The sequence below is a fragment of the Bidens hawaiensis genome, unplaced genomic scaffold (genome assembly GCF_021521415.1).
Source record: "Bidens hawaiensis isolate Kalapana, Puna unplaced genomic scaffold, B.hawaiensis_p1.1 tig00013503_1, whole genome shotgun sequence".
Lineage (NCBI taxonomy): Eukaryota > Viridiplantae > Streptophyta > Magnoliopsida > Asterales > Asteraceae > Bidens > Bidens hawaiensis.
In genome coordinates, this window is record NW_027492145.1 from 242,930 (window position 1) to 263,013 (window position 20,084).

The window sequence follows — 20,084 nt, forward strand, 5'->3', positions numbered from 1 at the left end:
TTTTCTTATCTGTATATAATTCTAGTGTTAATTTCCTTCAATTTTTTGTTATGTTTCCCAGCATGTGTTTGATTATTTGTTTTTAGTTATGAAAGATCAATTTCATTAACTTTTAGATGTCTTACTCAATATACAGTCATAAATGTCCAATTATGAGTTTGAAACATTTATTTTCCTTAACTTATTATACTCAACTGTTTCATAAAGACCTTATTCCACATTCCACTAAACACATAACTAATATTCTGGTACAACTATTCCTCTTATTTTGGTTTTTAAATTGAATTGGTTTTATCGAATTCTATATCTAAGCAGGTGCAATGGGTAATGACTCTACTACACATAATGTTCAGATAATCAGCATACCGAGTAACGATTCTGACGGTAACTTATATTTTTTGCATAATTTATCTTGTTTTTCAACTTTACGCATTACTCAGAAATTGTTCGGATCCGGTCAAAGATACATGTACGTTTGTCACCTGTGTAGCTGTGTAAACTGTGTATGTATGTTCATACATAACTAATATACGTCAACGGTTGTCAGCTGTCTATCTATGTTCATACATTTGTATGCACGGATCCAGACAAATATGTGCGTACGTTTGTCACATGTGTAGCTTTGTTTTTCGATGTTTGTTTTCTATGTGGTTATATCTAATATTATTCAAACATATGGTCTGTTACAGTTGTTGTTCTGTTTGTTTGATATTGTTATTTATTTTTACATGATTAAAGGTACTTTTGTAAGTTACTAAAGTAAGGTCGTTCAACTAGTTACGAGTTTGTTTTTTTTATAGTCTGAAACATCAAACAGCTTCTGCAAATAGTGGTTACTTTCCTGTGTTGGTGACTTCACTTTATGGAAGGATTGTCTTTTTTCGAGACGTATCGAATGTTATGAGTTTTTTTCAGTATTTGTTCATTGTATATGTTGTTTTTGTCAACCACTTAATGATATCATGTTGTTGATGTCATATGTTGATGCACTATACTCTGTAGGTCTGATAGTTATTTTTTTCATCGCATGTCAAGCTGCGTGTATGCTGTAGCTATGTTGCCCTTTGTGTAGTTAATGGTATATTGTCTTTTATGTCTTACTAGCATATTGTTGTGTAGTTCAACAATTATGTAAATACTGACTTGGTTTACGTGTTTGCATCTCAACTTGTTAAAAGTAGTCATCTTATGTCCTCTATAGTCTGCATCTGTTGTTATTTTTATTTGACTACCTAAATTCATTATGTTCCTATACTTATATAGTTGGCCAACATTTTTAACCTTTACTAGACATTATAATCATATTCAAACGGCTTGTGACAGGAAACCATCATCTTGACCAGATACAAGCTGTTGATCTAGAAAACAGCGAGTTGTCAATCGGACAGTCAAGTGTTCCACGGGTTATCAGCCTTGAACGTAAGAGTTAGCAAGTTTAATTCACTTTTATTTTCTTTCATTAACACTTACTTAAGTTTATCCAAGTATTAGTAGCTAGTTTGAACTTTTAAAATTAATATTATATGCAGAAAATGACGAACCAATTTGCTTATACTCGTCTGATGGGTCAAAATGTTGGATCCCAAATGTCCCGTCACATGAAAAACCTTTGATTGGTCTACAATTTAAAACTTGGTATGACGCGGTTGCTATGTACAAGGCGTATGTAGCCAAGGCCGGTTTCGATGTAAGGATGTCAACCATAACATGGACCAAAGGTGCCATATCTCATAGGTAGATGGTGTGCAGCAAAGCCGGTGCCCCACGTTGCAAAGATGTCGATACCATGGACACGCCATCGTCCGCTTCCAAGCGACGCCACACAAATATAAAGGTCACAGGTTGCAATGCGTGTATCAAACTTAAAGTTCCATCGAACTCTGTCGGTTTTGGGATATATGATTTCATAGAGGCTCACAATCATGGGCTTGTTAGTGATTACAATATGGACTTAACACGCGGGAGAAGACAGTTACAGTTTTCAGACAAGGAATTTATTCAAAATCTTCAAACTACAGGTTTTGGTCCAGTCGCCATGTTCAGTCATCTTTGAAGGGTGGACAACATTTGGTCACGGGATCAAAGACTGATTTTAAGAACCATGCTCGCAATGTCAGGTATTGTGTAGCTGATGCGGATGCTCAAATGATTGTCGATAGGTTTACCCACAACATGAGTTATTTGGAGGATTTTTTTTTCCAATTCAAAGCTATTGAAGGTGTGGTACGGTCTATATTCTGGTCTGACGGCGTATCTAGATGCAACTACAGTATGTTTGGTGAAGTGCTAGCTTTTGATGCAACATACTCAACAAACAGGTATCAAATATCGCGTTACGTTTCTCGTCAACGAATTATAATTCTATTTAACAACCCTTTATTTTTAATTCAGGCATGACATGATTTTTATTCCTTTCACGGGCGTTGACTGCCACAAGAAATGTGTTACCTTCGGTGCTGGCTTAATACATTTCGAAACGATTGACTCATACAAGTGGTTACTAGATGCGTTCCTATCAGCTCATGGCAAGCAGCCCAGGTTGGTGTTGACAGATCAAGATCCAGCAATGAAACAAGCCGTTTCATCTGTTTTGAATGAATTTACACATAGGCTGTGCATGTGGCACGTTACAAACAAAATACCTGTTAAGGTATGTATACAACTTTCATTATCAATGTTCTAATCCAGTTTTTAATTATTGTGGTATACATTTGTCATTTTAAGTTATTTACTGCTTCTATTTTCATGTTTAACATTGCTGGTTACTTTTTTTTTGTTTTATAGCGGAAGGGTGAGATTCAGGTTAATGAAGAAATTAGATGTTGTGTTAACAGGCTGGTTTGGAATGTATTCATCAAAACCAGATGGCATGATTTGATTGATGAATTTAATTTAAGCGAAAACAAATGGTTAAAAGACATGTTTGCTATTAGGGGAAGTTGGGTTCCGGCTTACTTTAGAGATATTCCAATGTGTTGTTTGATGAAGACTACCTCATGTTGTGAGAGTTCCAACTCACAGTTCAAAGTATATTCTAGCCCTGGCAACAATCTTGTTCAATCCATGAACTGCTTTGAAATGGCATTGAATGCTCAACGACACGTGCAGCGTTAATTGCAAAATGATACCACAACAAAGACACCACCGTTAGAGACCCGTTTACCAATCGAGCGTCACGCCTCCTACGTCTACACTATAAAAATTTTCAAAGAAGTTCAGAAAGAGATTACAAAGGGTTTGTATCATTGCGCACGTACACGTGTTGACTCTGCAGATGGACTGAACATTCATCTTATCAAACACAAAGACAAACGCAATGGGTTTGTTGGTGAATTTAAGGTACATCTCCTATCGTGTAACAAAATATCTTACATTTGTCCATAACCTACTATCATTTCACTAAATACTAACCCTAATTTAACGTATACTGTAGGTGACTCAGAATCCCAATGACAACACATTTTCATGTTCCTGTAAGGGTTTCACTCGCATCGGTTACCTGTGTAGACACATCTTTAAAGTCCTCCAAATCGAGCTTATTGATGAAATCCCTGACAAATACATTCCATCTCGATGGAGGAGTGACGTTATACCCTCATCACTTTTCAAAATTGAAACCAGATACGGTGTTCCCCTTGATGAAAGATCTAAACTAAGGCAACAGTTTTTATCTTTGACCAATCAGTGTGCCGACCGTGCACGAGGAAACATAGAACTTCTTCAATCGTTGGTCGATCAGATGAATCAGATCAAGGTCCAAATAGGGGAAAAAATTCCTATAGAACCTTCGTATAACAACAACTCCGGCATAGTACAAGACTTGATTGGCTACAAGTTACCTGAGCAAATCACAATAAAGCCACCAACCGGGATTAAAAATAAGGGTTCAGGTTCTCGCAAGCGCAAGATTGGTCTAGGCGAGAAGGCTAAGAAGAAAAACAAAAAAACCAAAACATTTTTGTGCAAAACGTAACAAAAAGGTTCGTGGTCATGACTCGCGTAACCATAAGAAAGTTATGGAAGAGAAGGAACGTAGGCGAAAAGAAAGGGAACAACGCCGAAAGGAAAGGCAACAAAGGAGAAAAGACAAAATGTGAACGACAGGTAACCAACCAGCTGAATATGCTGAAACCGATGAGACCGTTGACACATCCGAAACGGATTCGTCTGAAGATTCGGATGACACGAGCGATACCGGCTACAATACTGAATAATATCTTTTATTTTTTTTTATTTTTTTTGTTTTTCTACTTTCGAGACATTACCATCTACTGTTACACCTTTACGTGTTCAATAAACATCACATTTCAATTCATACACATATATTGAAATCACACTTGTGTAACATACGATTATTTTTTTAGGTTTGTAGCCCTAGGAAATGTTATATTCGTTTATTTAATGTAAAATACATGCGTTTCTCTCTGCCAACCGTTTATTGTACTTTGATTTGATGCATTAACACAAATCATCTTATACTCTTACATGTACAACACATGATAATCGCTTTCATACTAACGCTCTGACTTGAAAAACTTTTAGGTTTGCATATGCTTGAGTAAACTACACTTATCTATTTACATATGTAGCCATACCAAAAGCTGTCATCATCCCCTACAAGTCAACTACGTGCGTCTATGTCTGGCAACCAATAAGTGAGCATGGAATTTGCTGTGGTTAAACAACTCATCTGTGAAGGCACATCGTTCACAAAATTATGGAATGTGAATATCTTTTAAAACCTTGCATACACAACATGTTATATTCTATAGGTACCAATTTCTGGATAAACAGTTGTTTGCGTGTCGGTCCTACTGGATAAATGCCCATATGTGGTTACGTGTTGGTCAACTATAATTGTATAACATCATTCATATGCACCAAGTGGACTTCAAGTACGTGTCATTATCTTTGTGCGCTTCTCCACTATACTCTACACAGCATTACACTAACAAACTTGACACTAGACACATTCAACCGTTACCTTGTTCAGCCAACATAAAACCCAAAAAAATAATCGCATACTTTGCGTGAAACAACAAACATATTGCAACAACTCAATTACCCACGCATTTACTGCATCCGACAGCACATAAACATCTAATTAAAATACCAACTTCATTAACATACTTAAATCCAGTTACATTTGAAGATCCTCAAAATTCGGTCATCGAAACCCAGCCTTTGATACATAGCTGATACATTAGAATCAAAAGCACATCGACATACCAAAAGGTTTTGTCAACCATAAACAAAACAGACTAACGTCTTAACATAAGGGAGTTTTGGACAGAATGACAAGAGACATAATTATTAAAACTATAAAACATTAGACACTAAAACTGTGTTACTAGACTTCACGCATGCATCCATCAATCGCTTGTCAATGCTTCATCTATCTTCTCTTTCTGCTTATTCACTGAAGACAGGAGAATCTTTGCGGTGTACTTTATCCTTAAGCTGACTAATACCTTTTTATTCTTCATCGCTGCCTCCCCAAGTCCACAGCAGCAGTTACTCCCCCCTTAAACGTCTCCATGTGCCTCATTGTGAACAACCCAGACACTTCATATTCCTTTCTAGTGCACCTTAACTTCAGCTACTTCGGTTCTACCCCTTCCATTGGAATTGCTTTTGGATGATCAACGATTCAGAGGTAACTCACAAAAAACTCCTTCTGCAAAAACCATACATCATTAGACGTTACCCAGTCTTGTCATTTATCATCAAATAATAAACAATAACAAATTCGCATTTATACTCCAACCATACTAACCAGTTTCATCACCGTACGTGTGCAAACGTCACTATACTCTTCAATCAAATCCTTCTCGGATTTCGACCGCCTTTTGTTTGTATCCTTATTAACATTGTCTAACACCTCCATTGCCAGATTTTTCATATCAAAGCACACCAAATAACTGTGATCACCTGTCACTATCGGTATTACAAACATGTCATATGGCCGTATTCTTAATTTTCTCACATCGTTGTTAACCGCTCGCCTTAGATTCTCCTTTATTAATCCAACGCCCGTTGTGAACGTCACATCTTTAAACTCGATCAAGCCTCCATTCTGTTAATTTCAAAAAACACAAATCAATACATACATTACACTATTTGATCGACCATCAACTATAATCAGTCTGTTAACTACAACAATAAAGCAACACAGACAGTTAAATTTGTACAAACTACCGTATCCAATCAACACTCAACTCAAATGATTATGTTAAATTCAAAAAACATTTACAAACAATTAACTTTAAATAATCAAACAATATGTATACACTACTACCGTACCCGAGCTACCATACTGAATATGCATTATTTTAATTTAAAAAAATAAAAACACAGAAACTACATTCTGTTAATCGCATAAAAGACTAAATCACACCAACAGCTGAAGACGTTTACACTACCGAAATAACTACACAATCTACCTCTACGCTAATCCGGTGATTGACCACGACTATTCCTCATAACCCGTAACTACATGAAAAAACTCCGACCCATGTACATCACAAACAGACATGCGTATACCAGCGGACTTACTACACAGTATGCACGATTTCTATACACACGGTATACACAACAGCCCAATCTACATAATATTTAACTCCATGGAAAACCTCGTACACCTATACATCACAAACAGACAGCTGGTTCACACCGGATTTATTACACAGCATACACCGCTAAATCATACACACAGCATACACGACTTACACACACAGGGTGTATCCAACGTCGGCACACGTATCTATAACCACAACATATCTCTAACACCTACATATCTACCCCCCTTAATAACAACTACAAAATATTCACTATTATTACCCGGTGTTTGACCATGAATACTCCTCACATACAGACAACATCGATCAGTTGACCATGGCATTCCCACAAACAACCAGCTCCACCTCCTAACCACCTCAACTTACTAGTCAACTAGCATCACGAGAATACATACGGACCTTTGAACATGTACACACAACTGTATCCCATCAACTATAACGTCTCAACATTCCCTTAATCTCAAAAACAACAACACACACAGACAGTTGACAAGATTTATACTACCACATCTGATCATCCCACAATCCAAGCACGTGTTACAATTTCTCGTTATGTACTACGCTACATGACTAAAAACTAACAAATACCAAAGTACCTACACCCCAATTTGATAACATAACCATGTCATTTTAACGCATGGGCCTCTCCCGTACCAGTCACCATCCCAAACTAAGGTTTTAATATTGAATACTATCAACTATAAAGATGTAAACACAAGCCCAATACACCCGACTACTTAACATTTACTTTAACATACATGAAAAGCAAGTGTAACAGAACTTACAAGCTCGATTGGCCCTAGAAACAACCGAAACGGTGACGAATCGCTCCGAGTTGACTCCCCTTCATTCAATACCATTGAGAAACACTAGATCACGTTGCTACTTATCGTCATGCTCGGCTGCAGTGTCTCGAATGCACCACGCAAACCTAACAGTCCAACTTCAGTCGAAAACAAAGTTTCCCTACAAAGACACACAATTTTGTTACTACTACTAAAACTAAAACTAAGATATGAACTTAGCGTAAAGTATATCAGACGACTTACGTTTCGGGCCACCAGTCCTATATATGTACCTCCAAACAAGAGTATCATCTTTTTCTTCTTTCCCAGTGACATCCACCGGCTTATACATATACGACGATCTAAGCCGGTAGCTTTGACGTATTTCCCTTTTCTCCCTTTCTATACCTTTACCTTTATCGACCATTCGTCTTGACACTTCACTCAAAGGAACATGCTCTGTATCACTATCAATCACTTGCCTCCCTTGACAATCCCCTGTCTGCAACTCAACATCCACACCTAGTGCATAACCTACTATCTTTGCTGTCGTTGGTGTCTTCAGCACTACTTCTTCACCAATCTGTGTCATTCCCAAACTAAACGTCAGTTCAAACAAAACCGGATTTCTTTCCTGTGTTACACCCTTCGATGCCCTGGGGCTGACAATTCCATCTTCACTTCCACTTTCGCTTCCTTTCCCACCAGCACTCACCTTGTCCACACTGTCGCACAACTCTTTCACAACATCCAGATCACTCCAAAATGGTGAGTAATTAGGATCTTGAGCTTCTAAATCATCTACTTCGCGTACCTCTTCTCCCTTTTCTTCTATCGTTTTCCATACGCTAGGCTCAATGCTCTTTTCGTTACTAACCTGGCCTACACATGCTGCCATTTTTAACTGTTTTCCTACCCGCACATCCTCCATTTTGTTACCTCTGCTTTTACGTCCACAATCCCCCAAATACCTCTTCCATTCGTCCTCATGTTGAACAACCTCAGTGTACTTATCAGCAAGTTCTTTCAGATCACCATCCCCGGGATACCCATCATACGCTTCTTTCATTAACTTTTCAAATTCCTCCTTGCATCTGGAAATCATGGCTAACACTTTCCCCATGCGTTGCACCTTCGCCTACATACACAACAGTCGGCAGTATTAGAAACTCGACAGTACTTTCAACAAAGTAAACAATAAAACGGTGTGACATAAAACGCGTAAATGAATATTACCTGCAACTCAGATTCTTCTAGTGCCAGACCATCCTCACTATTTACTTTCTCCATACCACTTCTCTTCTTTGAAGATCGTATCATTTTTACATTCATGCGTCTACCGAACCCACCACCAACTATTTCAATATGTTGCCTATCCTTCAACTTATCTAACGTCTAGCCAGATAGACCGAGATTTGATAGTGCGGCTGGTACTCCATCCACCCTTACTTTGTCAACATAATACAACTACAAGCATAGCAAAGATCATTACTTACGTTGAACATATCTATCCAAACTGTCGAGACAGGACATTAACTAAGATTACAATAACTTTTATGACTTCAATGTTCACAACAACGACTAAGTTCTTGTTTATATTATCAACGGTTAAATCAGTTTCAACTACATTTATTTTCCTACACCCTATCCACATGAAAACCATATACGATTCTATATACCACAACTTCAGAACATAGCAGATATCATCACTAACTGTGAATACTAACTACCATACAGTAATACTATACCTTTAAATTTTACTACATCATGTTCACACCAACGAGTATCATATATTTTATATTCTATACAATTGTATCAGTTAGTTCTACGTCTAAATACCTACACCATATCCACATTTAAAACAGAAACGTATTGCATCAACTATTAGAGAACGAATACGTCATAGTACAAATAACGATAAATTTGTTAGGTTACATCACTTACAGCTAGTATTGTTAGCGGCCCAACATAGTAATTCTTACGATCGTCATGCTTCCATTTATCCGTACACTCAATAATACTACGGTATATAACCTCACACCAATCAATGTTCTTCACATCACACTCATTATTAAAGAACGGTAGAAAAGCCTTCAGACATCTACCGTTTCCAGAACACTCTACCATTGTCGCCATGAACAGCATCAGAAAGTCAACCTTAAACATCCAGTCAGCTTGATCATATGTTCCAAGCCTGCTATCTATATCCGGAGGGCTCAAATCACTTTTACCATGTACCTTTTTCCATGCCTTACTTACACTTAGAATCGATTTTGAATCCTCACACTTTACAACTACTTCACCTACTTTAGGTAACCCCGTTAACGAATGAATACCCTCCTTTGTTAGCCTTAACCCACCTTCACACAATTCCAGAGTCATTGTTGACGTATTAAGCTTGTCCACCACATAATATCCCAAGTTCCCTGGTATTCCATCAACAGTCATCGACATGAATTTACCAAAACCCATATCTGTTACACACTTTCGCTGTGCATTCAAAAGTTTCTTCAACGCACTACACAGCGAATGTGGAGAAGATCTGGTCCTTATGCTTGGGACATTATACTTCTCATACTTTGTCTTCTGTTTCAAGTTCTCTTGTTTTGTTTCGGCTAGCCCAGTGTTATGGATGACCAAAGCAGCTTGCTCTTTTACAAAGTCGACATCAATTTCCATTAGCTCTGTCGACGAACCGACCACAACACCATATCCACCTTCACCTTATGACACATCCCCTACATTTTTGAAAACATTGGTCAACCATAAACCCACATATCTACAATAAAAGCCTCTAACAGCATGTATGCTACGAGATTATATTACAACACATGTATAAAAGGTATTGACAAAAGACATGTACCTTTCTCCTTACTCTTATTCTCTCGTTGCCCATCGTATGCGACACCCCCTACAGTTAAATCAACATTTGTCAGCCGAAAATATAATTTTACGTTAATAATTCCTCCTACAAACATATTGATAAATTTTTTTCATAAAAAACAAACTTACCAATGTGCGTTTTTTTACCCACTGACTTTTCTCCTTTACGTAACTCCTTGGTTTCATCTCTGCTCTCGAAGTGCCCTACACAAGCCACCACGGTCTATAAAACCAAACATACTATACAAACGAAAATCCAAACAACGATAACTATTAACGTAAATGGCCCATATTTTTGTTTACATCCCCTTAATAACATTTTGCAAACAAAGACACATACCTTTTTCCTTACTCTTACTCCCCCCTTGATCACCGTACGCTACATCTCCTACATTCATACGACCGTTGAATACCATTACACAATGTCTGTAAATATATCCTTCAAACAAAACAGTGATACACTACTCTTATACACAATCCATCCATACCTCTACGTTTCTTCTTAGCAGGTGACTGCTACGCTTTTGGAATCTTCTCTGTTCCATGTGTCTTCTCGCGGTCCGCTGCACTCACAAAACACCCATTAGGAAACACAACATAATACACTATCGACCTTCAATACAATCGCTACATACAAACGCCACAACAACCTAATTATTGTTACTTTCACTATTTACCTTACATTTTTAAAACACTAACACATAGGTTTATTCTTATTTGTTACTGTTACTGTGCACCTTACACTTTTAAATCACTAATACATACCGTTTTGCTTATCTGTGTTCCCCTCTTCCGCGAAAACATCCACCGGGTTCGCTCTATCGTTAACAAACCTAGAAAAACTAATTCTCTTGGCAATCCTTTCACTTTTCCTCTCTACACAATCCATAAACGAAACTATCAAAAACCAAACCACACAACCGAAACAGCGTTAACGATGTCCAACTAAAAAACCTAAAAATACAATAGCATCTGAACAATAAGGATAACTTACTAGTCGACATCGTCAAAGTCCGCTCCATCCCGCTATGACCTGCATAACATACGCAAATATCAGCATCCTCATGAAACATATCTACAAGAACAAACTCCTACACATATACATCAGAACCAGACCTGCGTAGACCATCTTTTGTAGTACACATCATACACCCATAACTCATATACACAGCATACACATCAAAATAAAACACATATACATAGCATACGTAACCCAAACGACACAACAACTCACTAAAAACACCTACACAACTCTAAAACCACAAGGTACACAGTTCATTGTGTACACATACAACACCCATAACTGATATACTAGTTGCTGCTCAAATAAACTACACAACCAGAAATCTACACTACTTTTAAACACTTATGTATAAAAAAAATAACAAACAAAAAACACTAACAACGACCGCAAATACATACTACAATAAAATACATCTTAATCGTACTTTCATACAACCGTGTCCAACATCATGTATATATTGATATGAATATCGACACCTAAATAGTCATTACCAACAGACTATCCTACATCTTCTCAATCATAGCTACACCTAATACATTGCATTAGAGAGGACACAAAACACAACCTACACACTTCAAATACAATAACGTTTGAACAACAAGGATAACTTACTGGTTGACATCGTTAACGTCAGCTCCTCGAACAATAATATATTCGTTCCTCGAACAACGTGAAACTATATGGAAGGAAGAGTGAGAACCAGGATCAATAATTGATAAACCAACCGTTCCCTCTAACCAGCTACACAAAGATTACAAACTTACCCTTTAACCAAATAACATCTGGTTACAACATACCTGTATTTACGAAACTGCCATCAACTAACCTACACCATAGATCTTTTTATTTAACGGCTGAGATTCACTTCTCGCACTTCTCATTCTAACAACGCTTCTTGCAAGATCCATCCCCTATATATATATATAACAAAATTGAATAATTGATGAGTTCACACAAGTTTTTGATATATATAATATAAAACCATACAATTCCATGAACAAGTGTAAATCGTGCAAGTAAGGTCATTTCCGGTTGGTAACAACCAACGTGCTAAGATAATCGCAAGTAAGGTGCTTTCTAGTTGATAACAACCAACGTACTCTGATCGGGGGTCCCCTTTCCACTCATAAAAAAATGGTCCTAAGTGCAAAGGGGGGCGTATAATCATACTTATCACTTGAAATTGAAATTGAAGCAAGTAGTCAAGTAAACACACAAATCCATGATACGAATTTATAGTTTGAAAATGAAATAACTAAGTTTTCCTTTTATTAAGAATAATTTGTTAGGATTTTGTACTCTTATCTTATTATCTTATTCGTATTCATCACGATTCATTATAACGTTTGTCTCAAGAAATCTATTTTTCTTTCAATCTTCCAAATTCTACTTTTATAATCAAAAGATATAATAGGAATTACATGGTTTTAGTAATTCAACTCGAACATTTATTAAGTATCTCTTGCATTTATATTTAAAGTTATCAAAACGTTTGTTTCTTTCAAAGACGATGGTTTTCAATATTTTATAACCCACATGATGGAACGAGTTATGCGGACCATCCGATGATAAGAGTAATTATAGTCTGGAACATAATTATTCAAATCCTCGCATGGAAATCATAATACGTACAATTGTGTATCATGATTTAGAGCCTAAGGTATCTTGGGTAATGGTACAAACGATAAGATGATAAGGAAATGGTGGATACGCCGCTGGTACATCCTATATATAAATTCCCTTGTTGGATTGTCATTTGGAGCGTTGCTTTTGTTATTAGAAGTTCTATGTTATGATATTTTCTTAAAAGTTTAATTAATTTCAAAACAATGATGTTTTGATTTTCCTTAATTTCAGGACGAAATTCCCTAAAGTAGGGGAGATTGTAACCTTTCGGATTTTTCAAACCTATATTCATTTACGTTTAACCCGACCGAAAATATTTTAGATCTCTATTATTAATCAAAGATCAAGCAATTATATGTATTTAATTTTCCTATGATCACTTTAAACCCCTCATGTTTTATATAGTGTTTATTTCATATTTATATCATAAAAGGTCCATTTAAATTCCAAACCTAAACTATAAGGACTAAACTTGTACAAAATTGAAATCCTCACCCCTAGGTGGCCGGAGCGCCTCGTGGCAGCCTCCCCATCACCGTCGCATGGTCTGATTCATTTACCGCATTTATTATGTTATGCTTATTTATATTAACATACAAAACTGGTGATAATCTCACTCATCTTTATGTTGACAAACTCTTTCTAATTTCTATGCATATGCAGATTATCATGAAAATTGAAGAATGAAGTGTGGATATTTAGTCAAGACCATAGGATTAAATGAAGACGAACATAATTTAACTTTATTATATTTATTTATTTGAATTGTTTTGTTATATTTGGATATTGTGTGTATATTTGAAATAAAATAATTAAATAGATATTGTCACCATGATAGTATCTTCGAGCTGTGAGCAATCGGATCACGCTCCGGCATTTCTGCCTTAGGTTGGGGTGTAACAGCCCCCACTCTGCCCACAACATGCCTCTAGTAGGCGTTGCTAACACTACATAGCGTGTTTGTATAAATATGGTCATGTGCAAATGGTGAAATGTGTCGGTATCCATGCCGGCCCCATTTGGGTTTGTCAAACCTATAGTACTATTCACAAGCCATCGGCTCAAAGTTAATCATTGTGTTCGTGGGGAGTTTTTGTTTGTTAGGACTTAGATAATTCACATTATAAAACATGCTTTTCATCTCAAATGTTCGTAAAACAGTTTAAAAAGAGGGGTCATGAAACTCACTTTATAAAGATGTAATCAGCACAATATCGGTTTATAGTTCGTGCGGTTCGTTACAACTCGATTCCTATAATTGGTACCGTATATTTAATATAAATATAGTCTCCAGACTGAATCAAGCTGTATATCTAGTCTGGGTATAACTGTTACGCCCAAAACATGCCAGTAGTCTTAACTTGTGAAGTTGTACATTGCCTAATGTTCAAAATCGAACGTGGCTCAGTTTCACGTTTCGCATGTTGGGCCAAGTTTGTAACGCCCACACTTTTGAGTATTAAATAAAATAGTATAAGTTTTATTTAATCATGTTTTGTGTGCTGTAATTTAATCTAATTAAATAATAATAAGATGAAATGATAAGATTAGGGTTATTCATGGACATAGAATGATTATGGGCCTAAAGCCTATGGGCCTAATAGTATATAAGTCTTAAACATTCTCTAAAACCCTCATTCTTCCATCTTGCCTCCACACACACACACACACAAAACACACACAAACACTCTTCTCACATTCTGGCCAGATCTGAGCCTGAACCAAAACAAGTTGTGTTAGATCTTCACCTAAACAACAAGAAACGAAGCACTAACTCCGTATTCAATTGGATCCAACGTAAACCGGATCCAAAGAAAGGTACATTTTAGTTAAAAAGGTGAAGCGTTTGAGTTCAGATTGCCATGAAAGTTGTTAGGGTCATAAATCGGGCTATACCATGCATGAAAAATGTAAACTTCGTAGTGAACGGGTTGGTGAGTGAATCTTGGAACAAACGAATAGGTTCGGACAGTGAAATAGGCAAAAGTATGGAGTGAATATGACCCAGAACCCATTAAAGTTGTAAAAAGGGTCATAAGGAAAGTCCAGGAAGAAACACAGCTGAAATAATGGAAAAATGGAGACAAAAATGATTCGAATCGCAAAACAGAAAAGAATCTCATTGCACAGCCATGCGATGCGATTGGTTGCTTATGCGATGCGACTGGTTGCTCATGCGATGCGACTGATTGCTCATGCAATGCGACTGGTTGCATCCATGCGATGTGATTCCTTTTAGCCGTGCGATGTGATTGGTTTTTCATGCGATTCGAATTGTTGTAAAACTTAACCTGACTTGTTTTTCTGATGAAATTTTGATGTGGCCCGAAACTGCTCCTGATTGAGGCTGAATTGATCAAACCTCTGCCATAAACGCTCATAATCAAGCGGCTCCCGGTCCTCGGGCTGCTGCGGTGGTGGCTGCTCCTGATCCTGCATGTGCTCGTCCTCGGGCGGGGGCAGTGGGTCCCAAATGCGGCCCCGCCTATCAATCAACCGAGTACGGTTCCCGACCGTCCTGATGATCCGCATCGAACGCGGCTGAGCAATACTCAGTGCGAGTCCCTCACCCATCCGTGTCATTCGGCCAGCAGCCGGTAGATCCATCACTCCTAACTGGTGGGCCAGCTCAGTGATGAGCATACCCGCGCAGATGGAGCTTCCCGATGTCGAACCACCCGCCCGACTGAAACACTCCGCCAACTAAACCCTAGGTTACAGTCGTGACCATCGATGATACAATACAAGTGAAAAAGGTCCCATGTCACGACGTTACCATAATCTCGAATACCGTGTGTCTGATCATGTTCACATGATACGGCTCTGGCTGTGTCTTATTCCCTTTCTTCTCTATAGCCGGCCTTTGAGATGGTCTTGGCACATCAGGGATCATATCATCCAACAACAGCTGTACAAACAGTGAATACATCAACCATGTTGCCTCAGTCATTGCGTTTGTCAACATACACAAAAAGAACATCCAGGAATAATTGAACTTCTACCATAATGTTAACGCATATGTTATCAGCATCTAATCTGCCCCTTAAACTATCAAATCCACATCGTAGATCGGATAAACTGTGTATGACCACATGAAACAAAAACCTCCAGTAAGGCGGGAGGTGCTTCTTCTTCAAAGACTTCCACTCAGTATTGTATCCCATATCCCTTACAAATCCACTGAGCTTGGCCTTGTCTCCATTCTCAAACAGACAGTTCGGTTCATCCTTTATCTTCAAAGCACGTCTAGTATCACCTTCTTTAATCTTTAACATATTTCCGGCCACCTTGGTGATAATAGATAGAGAATCATCGGCGGCCTTTGCATACACCCAGAATTCAGTAACCCACTTTTTATAGATGGTTGGGTTGGCAGAGATAGCATACTCCAAAGGTGATTGCTTTAACCCTTTGATCATGGAAGTGAACACCTTGTCTTTCTTCTTTTCCGGCAACTCAAGAGGACAGAATTGATTATGCAATTGAGATTAAAAATTAAGATCATGAGAATCATCAAATGTAACTAAATTAAACAAAATATAAGTTATATACAAACATTTAAGTATGAACAAAGTGTCTGCAATAAGTATATATACTTATACTTAATAAATTATACACAATTGATTTTAGTAAGATAATGAACTGAATTAGTTTATGTTAAGTTAATAAGTTCATAATATATTGTTTTGTATGTCCATAATGGTCCTTAAATCAAACAGTCCACAAATGCCTAAACAGTCCAGTAGCCTATTCAATTTCAAAATTCTGAAATTTTGCTAAGTGTAAGAAATTCGTAAGAAAAGAATTCGCATGGACCCTTATTTGCTTTCGCAAGGTTGTGCGAAGCGAATCAGATATTCCATTCACTTCGCAAGGTTGTGCGAAGCGAATAAGAGCTACAATTCGCATCGCATGGATGTGCGATGTGAATAGGAAATTTCATTCGCTTCGCATGTCTCATGTGATGCGAATAAGATTTTTCCCATTCGCTTCGCATGAGCCATGCGAAGTGAATACTATCCCTTTGAGAATTTTCCCTTTCTGCGAATAAGATTCACTTAGCCCATTTTTGTTCCTTTTGTCTTTAAGCTAATCGCCTAGAACCGAATTGAGGATCTGGAGAGTTTGAGACCATAACGCTTTCATATACACTGTCAATCGGGCTTTGAAATGTTCGAAAAATCCTAGATCTACAAACTGTACAAACCTACCACTAAACATAAGATCTATTGATGATATCCATGTTCTAAAAGCTTAATAACAGTTGCAAGCCAAGATTATTCCAACAAACATGAAGACTCTCATCTAGATCTTAGCCGACGATTCGTATGACCCGTCTTCCAGATCTGAAAGAATCCAGAAAGAAATAAGATGTAGATGAACTGGTATGATAATATACCGTGGGTGTGGGTTCCACGTTTATGATCAAAGAGTGATTATGAGGCTTGATTGATTGTGGATCAAGGAAGATCGTTTAGGTTTTGAGAGAAAAAGAAGATAGAGAAAGTGAGAGTGATTTGGTAAAGTAAGGATGAATAGTAAAATATATTTTGAGTTGCCCTTATATAGGGTCAGCCTATCTTGCGATAAGGTCAAAACATCATGAGTATTCACCGAAAATACGCTCTCAGTCCTCGGTCTTTAAAAATATATGCAAACTCAAACCCAAAAAACATTTACCCACCGTATCCAAAAACTTGTTTGTTTTTCTAATTTTCTTTTGTCGGTCCATATCTGTTAACTATTTCAAAATGATCTGTTTGACAAAATAAACTAAGGTAAGACAAAAATATTTTTAAAAATTAAAAAAATTTTGAAAAAAAGTTAAACATAAATAAAAATTAAAATAAAATTAACATTAAACATAAAATATTAAATAGATTATATTTTAGAAAACAAAACAAAATAAAATAAAACAAAGAAAAAAGTAATATAGTTAAAACTAAATAAATAAAGATAAAAATCAAGTTAATATTAAATTTATTTACATAATTCTTTTAATTGATTAGATTAATCAATTTATAAAGAACGATCACAACATGGAATCATATCGATTTGCAAAGTCCTAGATCACATTTTCATTTTGATATTATTGTGTCACAAGTTCATCATCGATTGTAGATATTGTCCACTTGTTTAACTTGACAAGTATTTTGATGTTAATCGCGATACATTTGAAGTTCAATTAGGCACAATGCTTATGTGGTCCCCACTTAATCAGACATGGTATTGATTCCATTATACCTCGAGCTTACTTTGTGTTAACATATCACCTTAATTTGACTTAAATCTTTCTTATTTGATCACAGTACTCTTATTAACACACTTGACACTTTATTTTTGTATACTTGACTCAATCTAGAAAGATTAAAATAAAGCAGAAGTTCAGGGCCTTAACAATCAGGTCGGATAATACCATATTATCGCGCAGAGAAAGTCTAAGGCTTGAACAAAAGAAAGAAAATAAAACAAAGCAGAAGATTCAAGGCCTTAACAATCTAATCTTGTATGACTACAAACATAGAAAGTCCAAGGCTTGAATCAAAATAAATGAAGAAATAAAGCAGAAGTTAAATTCCTAGGACTGACTTTTCTTGACTCATTTTCTTGATTTTTCTTTTTCTTTTCTGACTCCTTTTGTTTTTCTTTTCTTGACGCTTTTCTTGACTTGATAAAAATTAAAAATGACTCGGACTTCATAAGACAACTGTGATCAGGTAAAGAGAGGCTTGGGAATAACATGTGTAATTGCATTTCAGCCTTCATGGATATGACTTTAACGGAATCATGTAACCGCTTCATAAGCGTATAGCCACTAGCATCGGCAATGATTTAAGTTTATATCACCCGACATTTACTTGTTTGTCAAGCCTATCTACACATCAATGAGTGATCTTGTAGACTTTTGATCTACTCTTTTCATGCGCTAGGATCATTACATGCCAATGTACTATCATTTTCCATAAGGTCGGATCAAATTCCTAATTTGAAAATTTTAAATACTCGACTCGCTCTAAGTAGGAGCTCCCTCTAAGCAAAACAAATCTTTTTGAATTTTCTTAAGTATTTTCTTAAATAAGAGTAAAGATGAAATTAATATTATATATAAAAATAAAATCTTTTTGGTAAGTCAAATGACTTGATTTTATTTTTTCTTAAAATAAATTTAAAAATCTTTTTGGTGAGTTAAAGTTAACTCATTTTCTCCCTCTAAAATTGTGACATATTTGGAAAATATTTACAATTTTAAAATAAAAGATAAAAATCTACTCAAAAGAAATCATGCCCAAGGATTCAACGAGATATAAAAATCAGGCACGACTGAAAGCTTTTGTAAAGAGATCAGCAAAGTTAAAATCAGTATGGACTTGTTTGATGTTGACAAGCTTACGATCAAAACAATCACGAATAAAATGTATTCGGATGTCGATGTGTTTTGTCTTAGAGTGCTGGACCGGGTTTTTAACAATCGCAACAGCAGCCTCATTATCACACTTGATCGTGGTGTCAAAGAAATCCAAGCCGTAATCCAGTAGCTGATGCTGGATCCAAATGACTTGGGAACATAAACTGGATGCGGCGATGTACTCTGCTTTAGCAGTTGAGGTGGTCACGGTGACTTGCTTCTTGCATTGCCATGAAATCAACCTATCACCCAGAAATTGGCATCCACCTGCTTATAAGTTGAGGCAAAAAGGTAATTCAAATGCGCCGAAAAGAGTGAAAACGGAAAAAGAACCGAAAGCGTCACAAAAGCCGAAATGAGCGGTCCGCACTAGCTAAAATAAATATAAATGCGAGTCTTAATTGATATTCTAACAAGGATATTTATTGTATAACTAGTTTTTGGAGTTAGTTATTACTTTACTATAATTTATTACTAATTTTATAGTTTTTGGTTATTTTATTAATATTTATGTTTTCACGAAAATTTGGTTTTACCATGATATAATTATTTTAATGGCAAAGACATAAAGTTTATACGAATGAATGACTTGAACTAATGTTTACAATCTAAGTTATAATTAGTATTTTAACAAAATGAATATTAACGAATAATTTTAACAATGATTTTTAATTCGAGGTTTAAGAAAACGAAGGTTCGATTTTTAAGATCAAAAACATGAAATATATTTTATATTTAATTTATAAAATTTTTATTGTTTTATTATGATTTTTAAATGATTA

The 20,084-nt window shown here is 36.4% G+C and overlaps 1 protein-coding gene across 1 annotated transcript; it reads left to right on the top strand.

The window, feature by feature from the left end:
* The first annotated feature begins 1,738 nt into the window (after window positions 1-1,738).
* Window positions 1,739-3,973, top strand: LOC143544219 (protein FAR1-RELATED SEQUENCE 5-like). Its single transcript, XM_077036369.1, has 6 exons — window positions 1,739-2,018; window positions 2,129-2,318; window positions 2,392-2,650; window positions 2,785-3,027; window positions 3,172-3,339; window positions 3,434-3,973. The coding sequence occupies exons 1-6, from the start codon at window positions 1,739-1,741 to the stop codon at window positions 3,971-3,973; spliced, it is 1,680 nt and encodes a 559-aa protein (XP_076892484.1).
* The last annotated feature ends 16,111 nt before the right edge of the window (window positions 3,974-20,084 follow it).

What these genes read in the sequence shown, in the direction of transcription:
- LOC143544219 (XM_077036369.1), top strand. Translation starts at nt 1,739, where the DNA reads ATGGTGTGCAGCAAAGCCGGTGCCCCACGTTGCAAAGATGTCGATACC. An exon ending in GCAACATACTCAACAAACAG is followed by an intron (nt 2,319 to 2,391) that starts GTATCAAATATC and finishes TTTTTAATTCAG; the next exon opens with GCATGACATGATTTTTATTC. An exon ending in GTTCCAACTCACAGTTCAAA is followed by an intron (nt 3,028 to 3,171) that starts GTATATTCTAGC and finishes TTACCAATCGAG; the next exon opens with CGTCACGCCTCCTACGTCTA.